The sequence below is a fragment of the Eublepharis macularius genome, chromosome 8 (assembly GCF_028583425.1).
Source record: "Eublepharis macularius isolate TG4126 chromosome 8, MPM_Emac_v1.0, whole genome shotgun sequence".
NCBI classification, from domain to species: domain Eukaryota; kingdom Metazoa; phylum Chordata; class Lepidosauria; order Squamata; family Eublepharidae; genus Eublepharis; species Eublepharis macularius.
In genome coordinates, this window is record NC_072797.1 from 89,203,559 (window position 1) to 89,218,652 (window position 15,094).

Below are 15,094 nucleotides of genomic sequence, written 5' to 3' on the forward strand. Positions count from 1 at the left end.
GCAAAGAGATGGCAGATATAGCCATATTTATGACAAAAATTATGTGCTTTCCACCAAGTATATTCAGGTAGCAGAACAAGGTTAATGATATTTAAAGACAAAAAGGTTTAGATTCCCTGCAGATGTATCAGAAACAAAATTCCCACTGACTAAATGTCGGGCAAAGATAGGACAGGCAGGGCATATGATAGTATCCCAAGTGGGGTTTTTTGTTTAACAACAGAGACATTTTCAAAGAATGTATATAAGCCAAAGCAGTGATAGGAAGAGGATTCTTAAACCACAGCTAAATATATAACTGCTACTAAAATTACTGGAGCCTGCTAATTGCCAAATTCTCTGCCCTTCTGTAAGAACATGACAAAGGAAGCAACAGAAAATTTTAGAAAGATTCAGCAATGAGGACTAATCAGAGAAGTAGGGCAGAAAATTCTTCCATTATTTTATTTTTCCATTTCTAAACATTATTTCCTAAAAATCAATAAGTATGAATTACCCATATAGTATTAAACAAGCCTGGCAATTTCAAAGTCAAAATTGGTATCCCTAGGAATTGTATGAGAGAGTACATGTAGATTTCATTGATTTGTAAATGAGGGTAGGAAATAAAACTACAAATACATAATCCAAATTTTAAAAATCAATGGATGAATTCACCTGATTGGCTGCGCAAGTCACATTATAATCAAAGCTATGTATTTATTTAAATATCACACACACACACACACGTGTAATTGCTAATCAGATAGAGAAATAACAAGTAAGGAAATAATGCTTTAGGGAGTGCTCTAGCGAGGAAGGGGGTTATTAAGTTATGTGAACTACGTGAGTGGACAACAATGTCCACTCCATGGCATATCACTCACAGTTCTTTGTGTGTGTTAAAACTGAAGGGCATGCCTTTGCAGAGTTACTCCAGCCAAACCATTTATTTTGGAATAACTCAGTGCCTCCTCCCCACCTTTATTCCAGCAAACTATTCCCCATATAGCTTTAAACTTTCACCATAACATTTAAACCAAGCTCCTCTCCCCCTTGATTCAAATATTTCACTTGTTGCTGCAAAGCTAATAGGGTGCTTTGTAAAAAAAACTGTTCACCAACTCTACGCCCTAAGCATCACGCTCTATACAGGACAAAAACTGAACTGCAGGAATAGAGCGCTCATGTTAGTAAAGAGTGAAGCTACCCAGGCGGGCTGAGTTGCCAACTCCGGATTGGAAAATACATGGAGAGTTTGGCAGTGGGTGCCATATAGTACACTCCACTCTTCAAAACAACGGAGGCGCACAACTCATTGGCACCCCGCCCTTCAGCGCCGGAGTTGTGCTCCTGCTGTGATTGGCGGAGGATTTCGCCCAGCCACGGGGAAAGAGAGGATCCCTCCTAACTGCTTTGGCACAGCGAGCCACCTCTATCCCTTCCAGCTCCGCTTCCTCGCCTCCTTTTCCAGGCCCCGCTAGACCAGGCAACCCACCCGGCGCGCACGAGATTCCCAGGCATGGCAGATCCCCCTGAGGAGACGCCGCCCGTGACGCTGCAAATCAACCGGCCAAGTGTCCGGCAGCACATCGAAGACCAGCCCGAGGAGCTACGAGACGCCTCCTCCTGTCTAGTGGTGGACGCAGCCGGCAAGAAGATTCCTTTCGGGGCCCTCTATCAGCAGCAAAAAACTATCGTGGTGTTCGTGCGGGTGAGAGAAACAGCCATGCCGCGCCCGCTGGGCTGGAGCCTCCCAAGTTGCCTTTAAAGAAAGGCAATCCGGGAGCTTTGGGTGGGTGGAAGGAGGGGGAGCCTGAATTCCAGGAAATGTTTGGGATCGACGTCAGAGCTGCGTCCCGAAGCCTGCAGCTGGTAGTCCCAACCCGTCCCAAGGAAATCTGAATTACTATTAGAAACCTCCGATCCTAGTAATAGCGGCCTTGAAAATGGACGTGGTGGAAACAGTGGCAAGCAAGGCTGCAATCCGATAAACACTTACATGGAAGTAAATCCATGGCATTTACTTGTAAGTAACCGTTGGAGTGTGCGACACAAGCCTTAGGCCCACCTAATTAGAAGTAGGGGTGCCAGGTACAAAGAAAAGCCCCCAGACATAAGGCTGGTTATAAGACCAACCCGGATGACATAAAATAGTGTCAAGATGGGTAGCCGTAGAAAAGAGCAAGAGTTCAGTAGCGCCTATAAGACTAACAAAATTTGTGGTAGTATCTGAAGAAGTTAGCTCATACCCTACCACAAATTTTGTTAGTCTTATAGGTGCTTCTGGACTGTTGTTCTTTTCTGCTGCTACAAAATAGTGCGTGAGTGTTTGAATTCTCCAGAACTCTTCCTCGGCTTGGATTTTTAAAAGGAAGGGGGACTAGAAAGAAAGGTGTTTTCAGCACAGCACCCTAGTTCATCCTGTCTGCAAGGATCCCCTATCGGAGCAGGACCTATCCTGAAATGTACGTCCCCCACTGTTGCTTTTTAACGGCCAGTTTGATGAAGGGTCCTGGAGAACTCAAAAGCATGCACCCTTTTTTCTGTCTTTTTATTTGGTCTTAATTTTTTTTTACAAAAATGTAGCTTTTATTTTGATTACTACTTAGAAGTAAGCCCCATGGAAAACAGTTGAGGCTTGCATTTGACCAAACACGCATAGGTTCAGACTGCATTTGTCTAGGAAGTTAGACATGGCTGTGGTAAAATGGATGGCCAAACCCACCTCAAAAGAAGTGAAATGAGGTGGGCTTAATGACACCAAGGTAGCCTTAATGAAAGGATAAGTGAATCTGCTAGGAGAAAGAGGTAAACTGTCTCAAGAAACTGGCCTAGAGTACCACCACAGCTAGTATAAGAGAACAGAAGGAAGCTAGAGCACTGAATGACAAAGAAAGGGCTGTAAAACAAATGGTATGAAAAGAACAACGCATGAATTAATGGAAGAGAGAGGATGTGCCTTTACAAACAGAAGAGGGCATGATAGACCTATTCTGCATCCTATCTGTGACCTATCATTCATCCCTCGTATTCCCAACATTATACATTTATTTAGCTCCATATAATTTACACATGCTGCCTTGAGACTGCAAATTGAATAGCATCTTCAAATGGCTTTGTTATTCATTTAAACATTTTACACCACCTTTCCTCGTGGTTCAAGGTATCTTAAAATAATAGATTAAAAACATTTAAACCAAACAGTTAAATCCAAAATAAAGAAGCCCCAAATCGCTCCCTTCCCTCCATTATAAGATGCCTGACCTTCAACCCCCCTCAAAACCCCTGGCAAACAGACAGGCCTTGCAACACTTTCTGAAGATCTCCAAGGTGGTGGCTCCCTCACCTCTTCAGGAAGCCCATTCCACAGAGCAGGGGCCACAGTAGAAAAGGCCCACACTTTGGTAGATGCCAGACGGGCCAGTGGATACATGCTCTATGTGAGGCTGCCCTTAAACCCCTGGAAACTACAACTTGTCCAGAAAGTGACACCCTGACTATTGTCAGAGTACAGCCACTTGGAATATATGTCACCTGTTTTGAAACAACAATATTGGTTGCCAGTCTGTTTGCAAGCTCAATTCAAGGTGCTAGTTATGATCACAACATGGAACACACATATTTGAAGAATCGTCTTTCTACATGTTCCTGTGCACTACTTAGCTTTCAAGACAGAAAAAGGGTGCATGCTTTTGAGTTCTCCAGGACCCTTCATCAAACTGGCCATTAAAAGCAACAGTGGGGGATGTACATTTCAGGATGAACTAGGGTGCTGTGCTGAAAACACCTTTCTTTCTAGTCCCCCTTCCTTTTAAAAATCCAAGCCGAGGAAGAGTTCTGGAGAATTCAAACACTCACACACTATTTTGTAGCAGCAGAAAAGAACAACAGACCTGGACTGTTCAGGATAGGTCCTGCTCCGATAGGGGAGCCTTGCAGACAGGATGAATACAATACATACGGGAATTCATACAATGCTAATTACAGATAACGATGAAATAAAACACAGCTTATTGAATTACAAGAGGTTATAGCTGGTTAATTTCAGAGAGAGTATACTTACAAAAACCAACATGGATAATCTTAACGTAGCAAGACAATACTCATTATTCAATAACTTACACATTTGCATACATATGAAAAAATTTTAACCCATTACCCAAATTTTAACTATTACTTTCAAGGTATTCAAAAAATGGAAATAATTTCTCTATAAAATTTGTAGTTCTCGGGAAGTGTTCTACTTGATAAACTTTATTATATAATTTTTCCAATATAAAGTGATCCCAAATTTTTGCAGTCCAGTCTGGTTCTCTTGATCCACAAGGAGCAGGAGAATTTTAACTCTACGTTATCAGATATTATGATGGAACAGGTATGAACCCTAGCCACTGAGGCCCATACAATTCATCTCAACTTCCAGTTGTGAAATATGATGTAGGTAAAAAAAAAAAATTATGTAGGTGACTTTTGTCTCCCCATTAACTCGAAGCATAATGGTTTTCTTGCAGTAAAGCCCTCTGATACGCCACTTGTCTCTTTTCAGCATTTCTTGTGTTACGCTTGTAAGGAATATGTGGAGGACCTGGGTAAAATTCCCAAGGAATTTTTACAAGTAAGTAAAATAGTTCTTACTACCTTTCAAAATAGAGGAGGATAGAATACTTAGCGTAGAAGTGCATATTTAAATTCTTCAAATGTTTGAAAGTTAATCGAAAGTATGTGATGCTGGCAAATAAAAGCTACCTGTTATGCTAGAGATTTAAGGATAGCTTGTAAAGTGACTTTGTTTGCCTTAGCAAGATTAGATTGTGTGAGTTTTTAATATGATTTTGGTGGTTGTGACTGTTTATCTTCAGCTTCTTTGTTTAATGCCTTTTTATTGAAAGGTGATATTTGTTATAACACCAAGCTTTTAATGGTTCTGTTAAATGATTATGTCTGCTGGCTTCCGTTCTTGTCCCATTCTCTGTAATTTTAATTTAACAATAATCTAGAAAACATATCTTTTCATCAATAGCATTAGAGAACTGGCACCAAAATCTGAAAACATCTGCCTCCAATACCATTTTATCTTTATTATAGTAACGCAAACATAGTTTTTCATTTGGAGACACTGCAATACCACAGCTATTATGTTCAGCCTAAGTATTGGCATGGTGAGTATTAGGATTACTCCATAAGCATTAGTGTAAGTTTTGAGACTTATATTTACATGGTATTTTTGTTTAGGATGCAAATGTAAGACTTGTAGTTATTGGGCAATCATCACACCACCATATTAAGGTAAGTATAAGTGAAAATCAATGATAATTCACTGAAATTTTTATTCTAAATCCAATCCTCTTTACCTCTTGCCATTTCTTCCCATAAACAGTTCACCTGCTGAAACACACTATTTTTCTATTCTCCCAACAATGCCACGCAAATGGCATTCATACATGGACGAAGATGGCATCAAATTTGGTGTAGTGGTTAAAAGCAGTAGAACTCTAATCTGAAGAACCGAGTTTGATTCCCCACTCCTCCACTTGAAGCACAGTGCGCTTGATGATGTCATCGCGTGATGATGTCATCGCGCAGTGCAAGCCACCTGCAGATGGCTGGGGCAGCGGGAGGAGGCTGCTCCGGGCCCCGCACGCCGCCCCGGCAGCGGCTCGCGGCTGCTGCACCCGGCTGGGGGCGTGTGGCGGCGGCGGCGGCATGGGGCTGGCTGGCTGGCTGCAGCAGCTGTGGGCCAGCCACGCCAGCTCCATGACGTGCACCTCTGCCCCCGACACCCCCTCCGGCACCTCTCCAGGGCCCTCGCGCCTGAGGCTACCACCTACTTGGCCTCTATGGGCGCGCCGGCCCTGCATGCAACACAATCCTAATACGTTTACTCAGGAGAAAGTCCCACTGAATTCCTGTTCTGAATGGAGTTGCACTCCCCCTAAAGGAGCAGGTTTGTAGCTTGGGGTGCTTCTGGACCCAGGCTGGGCCCAATTTAAGGAGATGGTATTGACCTTTAAATCCCTATATGGCTTGGGGCCAGCATACCTTAAGGACTGCCTTCTCCTATATGAATCGATCCATTCACTCTGGTCATCTTCTGAGACCTTGCTTTTGGTGCCTCTTCCATGTGAGACTAGATGGATGGCAATCCTAGAAAGGGTCTTCTTGATTGGTGCTGAAACTTTGGAACTCCCTCCCCATTGAGATTCATCTATCTTCTTCTGTTATTGTATTCCACCAGTGGATGAAGACTTTTTTGTTTCATTTGGTGTTCTCCCAGTAAACTCTTATTGGCCCTTCTCTCTGGCCATGTGAATGTTTTTAAGTCTATGTTTTTATTGTATTTATATATGCATTTTAAATGATCTCTTAATTTGTTGTTCGCCACATTGGGGCCCTCTGTTTTCGGTGGAAAGGCAGCATATAAATGTTTTAAATAAATAAATAAATTCAATGTGATGTGGTAAGTGTGCCTAGAAGTTTTAATTTTCTGGGAAGTATACTTTCTAATGTATTCTCCTATTATTTACATACCTTTTGCAGCCATTTTGTAATTTGACAGGTTATCCCCATGAAATGTTCGTTGATCCTGAAAGGGAGATTTATAGGGCACTTGGCATGAAAAGAGGGGAAGAATCCATCATATCAGGTAAGCAGAACTATCAAATGTAAAAAAGCAAATAAAATACTTATTTATATTCATTTATTTAAAACATTTCTAGACTGCCTTTGCATCCAAATAGGGTATCCAAGCCTAACTATAGACAATGCTGAAGTTTCTGTATACAAAAGATTCTTCTTTGATATGCAGAAAAAATAGTTTGTAGATTAAAAAAAAATAAAGACCAAACCCAAAATGTCTTGTTTAGGATTAAGAATTCTCACTGCCTTTAGAATGCAGATAATTGATTATAAGGAAAGAACAGAATAGAAGGGAATGGGGAAATTGGCCTGCTCAAGCCCCTAAGAACTTGTAATACCTTAGAAGGGGAGGTTGGGGTCAGGGAGGGGGGTCCATATCATCTGTTTCCCTCCCCCGTGATTCCTCACAAGTTCTGAATTTATACAGATCATCATAAGGGATACCATCAATAGCCAGACAAATGGAAAAGCTTTTTTTATCATTGATACATGCTAATAGACAAATATAACACCCATTAATTGCTTCCATGAACTTGTGTATAGCAAATCTCTAGGTCAAATTCCAGGTTTGCTTGAAGCAATTTGCATATACATGTTCACAGATTATCTTTCCATTAGTTGATTAGGACTCCCTGAACATGTGCCATTTGCCCCCATCCCCGGCACATTGCCCATGTACAGCACGGTTTTTCAGATGGACTCTTTAGATACTCAGATAGCCTGATCCTAAGTAGATGTGGGTATGAACCGCAAAAAAAAACGAACCAAGAGGCATGTTTCAGGCTTTGCAAAGAGGGAAAAAAACAAGCATTTTGTGTAGCCCTTTGGAAACAAAGTGGCAGGGAAGCTGCTGCTGTTTCCATGCGACTTTGTTTCCAAAGGGCTGTGCAAAACACTTGGGGTTTTTTCTCTTTGCAAAGCCTCAAACATGCCTTGGAGGGAGGAAAAGCAGCTATTTAATCCTTTCTTGGCTTTTAAAGTACAGTAATGTTATAATGTTGCAATGCTACAATGTTACAACATTGCTACACTTTCTTGACTTTGGGGGGAATAAAGGAGTGTGTGCATACCCAAAGGAGGAAAGGAAAACCAGCCATTTAGCCCTTTCCTGGCTTTTAAAACCAGCAGGGAATAAGCAAACTTCTGCAAACGTGGGAAGCAGAACAGATACTGAAACACTTTAAAGTTCCAGCCAACATTTGAAAGCAGCAACACTTTTCTTGCACACAAGAGAACTGTTGCTCCTTTCAAAGGCTGGAGCTTTTTTCAGTTCATGGGGGATTCCCCTCCCATCAGCTGAAAAGCAGCCGGGTGCACACCTCTACTGCAGAAAGCTCATCTCTGGTTGCCTAGGAAACTGATTGATCGGCGCCAGGCTGTCTGCAGTGATGAACCGAAAATGAACCAAACGAACCAGCCTAAAGTTTGTCCTGGCTTGTCAGAAACGGGCTCTGATGAACCAGTGGTTCGTGAACCACGAACTGGCCAGATTCGTGATGAATTTTGGAAAATTCATGCCCATCTCTAATCCCAAGTACATGTAATTGCCAGTACTATTGATTTCAGTTGAATTACTTGTTCCATTCAAGCTTGCAGCCTAGTGCACCTATGGATCAAATGTAAATTGAAACCAGATATGCTTCTCCTTCTTTATTATACTATTTTAGCACACAGTCCTCATGTCAAATCTAACCTGCTATCAGGAAGCATTAAGAGCATGTGGAGAGCACTGGCTAGCCCTGCATTTGATTTCCAAGGAGATCCAGCTCAGCAGGGAGGAACTTTGATTTTAGGTCCAGGTAAGACTATTAAAAATCCATTGTTCTGGCTATCAGTATCAATGTCTCCTGGCTGTACCTGTCAGTATATGGGAAGATGGTCTTACATTGTACATTCATCAAAGAGATGCTATAGAAGTGCCATTTTGCATTTCTCACCTCTTAAAATGAGAGTAGGATTGTCAGTAGGCCTGGAGGAAAATGTCTTGTTCTTTTAACGGAGACTTTATGTGTGGAAATGGGCAGCTGAAGCTCTTTGTGGCATGAAGGTAAATAACAACATGGCATGGAGGTAAATAAATGCCCCCCTTTTTCTCTCCAGGAAATTAGCAACCTGAGATGGGATGGAGGCCTCATTGCTGTCTTTTTAAACTCTAAGCCAAGAAAAAATCCCAGAGTTCACAACAATCAATCTAATAATTGTAAAGTTTTATAAACCTTTTTAAAGTGCTATATCTTTTGTCCCTGGAGTAGCTCTTTCTTTGGGTTGTCTTGGGTTTGGGTTGTCACTCAGCAGTGACTTTGGCTGCAATCCTAAGGACACTTCCTTGGGAGTAAGCCTCATTTAATAACATGGGAACAACTTCTGAATAGGCCTGCTTAGGTTTGCTCTTCTGTCTATGAAATTTGAGGAGGAAGAAACTTAAAACACTGTTAAGTGAACAGCTCAGGAGAAATTGTTGTGTTAATCAGTTATTTAATACTCTTGACTAGGATCATTGCATGCAGTATTCTGTTTGCACATGAGGGGTTTTCTGCTTCCTGTTGACATAACTCAGAAAAGTCACTGCTGAGGGCCACACAGTGAGGTATTTGTTGCCGGGGGTGGGTGGGCAGGGATAGATGGCAGGACAATGATCCACGGTGTATGTATTTTTCACTAAGGCATAGACCCCTTTGGCTCTTTACTTGATCTCCAGGGAGTTTTGTAATCATTCTCTGATTTGTCATAACAACAATCCCAGAAGTTTGTTTATAATCAATTCCATTTTCCAACCATACAAATGAAGATGTCAGTCAATGGATGACAGGCTATGGCAGATAGACCCCTGTACCCTCACAGCAAGAAATCCACGATCTTGGTTGAAAGGCTTTATTCAGGAATCAAATCAAATCCATAGATATGTCCATAGGAATGCTCAGAAGAAAAGCAAGCAGATAAGCAAGTTGACAGGAATACCTAAATGTGTGAAAAGCATTCTTCTTATAGAGCACAATTACTCATCCCTCCTCCCAACAGTAAAACAACTTTTGGCACGAAGCAGTTTTGAGTACTCCTTGCATAGTTTATATATCAAGTCTAGACACTAGGAAGGCATAAGATTAAAGTTGAAACACAGTGATTCATGAGAACGAACAGTTTACAAGGTCAGAAGTCCTGGGAGTTTCAAAACAGATAAGGCTCCTGTGGCTTCTGTAGGCCTGTGAAGGCAAGGCAATTTATGGCATTGGCAATATGACATCAAGGTACAGCATCACATTATAACAGCAATGGCTCACTGTAACAGTGCAGCTTAAAATAATGGCATGGATGAAGTGCAGACATGACAGAAGATTAATAACAATCACTTAACAAAAGATGCACAAGGTTTTTCCAGACAACTTGGGAGGGGGGGGGGGTTCATGATAAATGCACACTTACTGCCCTGACCTGGATAGCCCAGGTGAGCCTGGTCTCATCAGATCTCAGAAGCTAAGCAGGGTTGGCCTTGGTTAGTAATTGGATGGGAGACCTCCAACAAAGACAAAGGTTGCAGAGGCAGGCAATGGCAAACCATTTCTGATAGTTTCTTGCCATGAAAACCCCACTAGGGGTTGACATAAGTCTACTCTGACTTGAAGGCTACACACACACACACACACGTTACACCTTTGTAGTGGAAGTGATCCAGGAACCTTCCTCCTTTTTATGGTGAGGTAAAATAAAAAACAGTATTTTTGTCACTGAAAAAAATGCAGCTATTTCTCTAGAGAGCACTTTCATTGTACATCCAGGTGTCACACAGCCATATACCTTACAAGTGCTGCAAATGCCTAGATGGTTGTATATAGCTCTTAAAGGGGAGTTAGTGATGAGTTTGGCCCTTCTTACTTCAGCACTGTTCTGTCATTACATGCATCTTGGTGCACTGTGTTTTGTTCTGTACTGTGCATTTCCCTCTACCCAGAGGTATGGCACATATCCCCCATAATTTAGCTTTAAAAGACGCCCCCCCCCAACACTGGTAGACCAGGCTTTTTCCTTTCTATACACCATTTGTCCCTACTGTAAGGCTATCGCCTTCTGTTTCTTGGGGATAGATCCATGACAGTGTGACTATAATGAGGATGGGGTATTTTGTCATCTAGAAAATAAACCTAATACGTTTATATCTGAGTTTGAATTTTAACCATCCTCTCCAACATTTATTTTATTATTTTTAATGTCATTTATGGTCCGCCTTTCTCACTGAGACTCAAGGTGGATTACACACTGTGAGATTAGTACAGTCAGTATCAAGGACAATTTCATAAACAATGCCATAGGGTAAACAAAACAAGTTTACAAAGACATAACATTAGCAAGAATCCAATACAGAGTTGAAGAAATGCTGAAACAGAACATAAGCAATTCTAGGGCTGACATAAAAGCACATATTTAAAGCAACAGATAGTATGTAAAGGCCCCAATCCCGGTTACCAACCCCCCGGTTGGTGAAGTCTATGGTCCCTAACTCATCAGCAGACCATCTGAGACCCCTCCCAACAATACAAAAGCTTTTTTGAATAATTTGGTTTTGCATCATTTGCAGAAAACTAGGAGAGTGGCGGTTCTCCTGACCTCCTCAGGCAGGCCTTTCCACAGGACAGGAGAAAGCCTCAGATAAAGCCTGTGTACGGGCTGCTGTTGATTGCTGTGTATGGGCAGGTGGCACCTGCAGGAGATCCTGTTCAGATGAGTGAAGTTGCCGTGGAGGAATATGGGGAGGAAGGTGGTACCATAAGTATGCTGGACCAAGGCCATGAAGAGTTTTATATGTGATAACCAATAACTTGAACTGAGCACAGCAACTGAGAGGTAGCCAACTGATAGGTAGCTTACTCACCAACCGTATTGGCAACCAAATGATAAGGGAACAGCAAGGATGTTGTAACAATAGTTTGTACAGAGAAACATTAATATTATTTAATTTCTTTTAGGTAATGAAATCCACTTCGTGCACCTTGACAGGAATAGGTTGGATCATGCTCACATTAATGCAGTTTTGGAGCTTGCGGGAGTTCAAACAGTAGACTTTACAAACAGATCTCATACTATTGATGTGTGACTTGTCAGAACAAGAATTACCCAGATGGCCAGATAAACTTGATATACATCAATAACGTCTGTTCATCAGAGATGTATGTACCGTTACATCACAAAGTGGAAAATCCCTAGTTGTTAAGTAAGGTGGTTTCCAGTGAAGAAAGACTTTGCATTTGTGCATTCAAGGAAGTAACATAGAATAGCTAATTGTATGTTCAAGCCTGCTGGACCAAAAATGCTTTATATGTTGCATTAACTGTTTCCAAAAATTTTCTATCTAAAACAGGATCACACAAGCAATATGAGATTGTATGTTACAGCCTATTTCCAGTATTCTCTCTCTTTGTCATGCTTTTAATATATATAATTCTGAACATGGCCAAATCTGTGGATACTTAAATTCAGAAATTAGAGCTAAGGACAGACAACAAAAACCTTTCTACAGACCTGGAAAAAGCCCCACGGTTGCATGAAAAAAACCTGACTGGGATCTGAGAGACCTGGGTTCAAATTCCCACTCTGTTGTGGAAGCTCACTCACTGGGTGACCGTGGGCCAGTCATACTCTCTCAACCTAACATACTTCACAGAGTGGTGGTGGTTGAGAGGGTAAAACAGATGAGATGAAAACAACGTGAGCCATTTTGGGTCCCCATTGGGGAGAAAGATGGGGCATAAATGAAGTAAATAAATGATAAATATAGATTAAAAATGGGGGCAGATAAAAGCTAGGTTGGTTGATGAGTGGGAAGGAGAGAAGGAAGCAGGGAAAAGTGAGGATTCAGTGGTTGTCAGGAGGAGAGAAAGCACAAATAGTGCAGTGAGGGGGACACGAGAAGTGAGGTCCCCTCCGCAAGACTTTGCTAGTTCTTGTACACATGGCCCCAGTCTGGTGGCCAACAACACATACCTCAGTCAGCTTTTCCAAGTGGAGGCTTCCAGGGGAGGGAAAACTGAAGAAAGGTAGATTGGCTTGTTGGGTGGAAAGGAAAGAAGGAAGCAGGAAAGGGACAGGTTATGGAAGCTTTCAGGGAAGGAAAAGAGAAAATAATGGGTGAACAGAAATGAGATTCCCCTTTGCAAGTCCTTGCAGGTCCACTGCTTGTATATTTATATTATACAAGTGGGGACCTGCAAGGATTTACAGTGAGCATTTTCCTGCTTCCTTTTCTCCTTCTAACTCACCTTTGTCTACTCTCCTGTCTTCACCTTTTCCTCTCTCCTCCTGCCCTGCTGCCTCTTCCCTATGGCCAAGTTGTGCGGTGGCAGGTGAACTAGGGAACCTGCAAGGACTTGCAGTGGGGTGGGAGCAGGGCTCATTTCAAGGGGGAACACACCGGAACACTGTTCCGGTACTTCCCCCAAGTCAAGTGGCCCTGCCCACCTGACTTCAAAACATTTTGGGCTGTTTAGGCCTCAATTGGGGCCAAAACAGCTGGGATCGGGTCGGTGCCAGGTAAGGGGAGCCTGGACCAGATCACTGCAGGGCAGTGGCCATTTTTGGCCATTTTGAGCCCATTTTGGCCCAGATCGGGGCCGAAATGACCTGGATCAGGTCAATGCTGGGCAGGGGAAGCCTCTTCTTCCCGGCACAGACCCAGTCCCCATCGTTTCAGCCCCAATCCTGGCTGAAACGGGTCAAAATGGCCATTTTGGGCCCGGATTGGGGCCAAAGGGTCCCGGATCAGATCTGTGCTGGGTAGGGGAGGCCACCCCCTCCCAGTCCCGGCCTCTTAGGCCCCAGTTCAGGCTCAAATGGGCCGAAAATGGCCATTTTCGGTCCTTTTGGGCCTGGATCTGGGCCGAAACAGCCTGGACCAGGCAGTGCTGGGCAGGGGAAGTTCCCCCCGCTCAGCTCCGACCTTATCCAGTCCTTTTCGGCCCCGATCCTGGCCCAAAAGGCCCAAAATGGCCACTTCCAGCCATTGGGCCATTTTCTGTTGGGATCTGGTCGGTGCCGGGTTGGGGAACCCTGCCCTGCCCTGCAGTGATCTGGTCCAGGCTGTTTTGGCCATGATCCGGGCCCAAACAGGGCCCAAATGGCTATTTTTGGCCATTTGGGGCCCTTTTTGGCTGGGATCAGGACCCAAACTGCCAGGATTGGGTTGATGCCTGGTGGGGGGACCCCTCTCCTGCCCAGCACTGACCCAATCTGGGCCATTTTTGGCCTCATCCAGGCCAAAACGTGCCCATAATGGCCATTTTGGGCCTGGATTGGGGGCAAAACGGCTCTGATCGGGCCACTGCCAAGTGCGGGAACACTCCCCCGTCTAGCAGCAGCAGAATCCTGGCCATTTTGGCCCGATCAATGGGTGTGGCATATGTTAATGAGTTGTGCTAATTAGTCCCTGCAGTTCTTTTTCAACGAAATGACCCCTTGGTGGGAGTGACATTCAGGAATGGGTCCAGGTCTGCCTCTCCTGAGAGACAGCCAATGGGAGCGGGTGGAATGCTGGGCCAATCAGAGTTAGAGTCCATTGGAGGGAAAAGGAGGCTTTTGAGAGACTGAATGGAAAAGGATTTGAGATGCTGCTAAGTGAGGCAGCAGAAAAATATCTGGCTGTTAATATGTTATTTTCATTTGAAACCTTCCCTATTTAACTCTAGTATGGTTTTTAGTTTAAAATCTATTCACTCCTATGTTACTTATTGTAAATGAAGTTTATTTTTGTTTTGTTTAACTCTGGCTGTCCTGAAGTTGTTAGCTGAGCGGGAAATAAGACACACACATACACAGAGACACTCTGATCACATGGAAAGGGCCTAGTGCATTAAATAGTGGCAGTATATATTAAGGGGAAGTAACCTCTGAGCTCCCTGGGCTGTAGCTGGCTGAGGGGAGGCAAACACAGAACTGTCTGTCTGTCTGGTGGAGCCTCTGGAAGAGGAGACCATGTGAGGATTTGGGGCAGGGCCCTCTGCCTGTTGTATAGGAGTTTAGATAGGTGGCATGTGGCTGGGGACTCCTGGCCTTTACTTGGCTAGGAAGCCCCAAAACTGTGAAGGGCGGTTTGGGGTGGATAGCAAGGAGTGAGAAAGGCTTTTGTGTGTCTATGAGATGGAGTCTACCTATCCACCATCCCTACCGTAGGGAGTACTTCACTTTTCTCTGTATCCCCTTCCCAGAATGCCAACCCTCTTCTCATCCTCCTGGCAGCCTCCATATGCTCACCTTTCCCTACATCCTTCTCTCCTTCAAACCCACTAAATTTACCTTTTGTCTGCTCTCATCTACACCTACATTTCTTAATTTATTTCATTTATATACTGTCTCTGCAATGGAGCTCTAAAGCAGCTTATATCATTCTCTTTGCCTTCATTTACCTTCTGAGAAGTAGGTTAGGCCAAGAGGGTCACCCAATGATCTTCCATGGCAGTGTGGTGATTTACTACACTGGCTTTTGGAGGGAGGG

The 15,094-nt window shown here is 43.3% G+C and overlaps 1 protein-coding gene across 1 annotated transcript; it reads left to right on the forward strand.

Annotated features, from left to right (window-relative positions):
* The first annotated feature begins 1,396 nt into the window (after positions 1-1,396).
* Positions 1,397-13,412, forward strand: PRXL2C (peroxiredoxin like 2C). Its single transcript, XM_054987087.1, has 6 exons — positions 1,397-1,693; positions 4,529-4,597; positions 5,215-5,268; positions 6,520-6,625; positions 8,286-8,417; positions 11,577-13,412. The coding sequence occupies exons 1-6, from the start codon at positions 1,502-1,504 to the stop codon at positions 11,702-11,704; spliced, it is 681 nt and encodes a 226-aa protein (XP_054843062.1). The 5' UTR covers positions 1,397-1,501; the 3' UTR covers positions 11,705-13,412.
* The last annotated feature ends 1,682 nt before the right edge of the window (positions 13,413-15,094 follow it).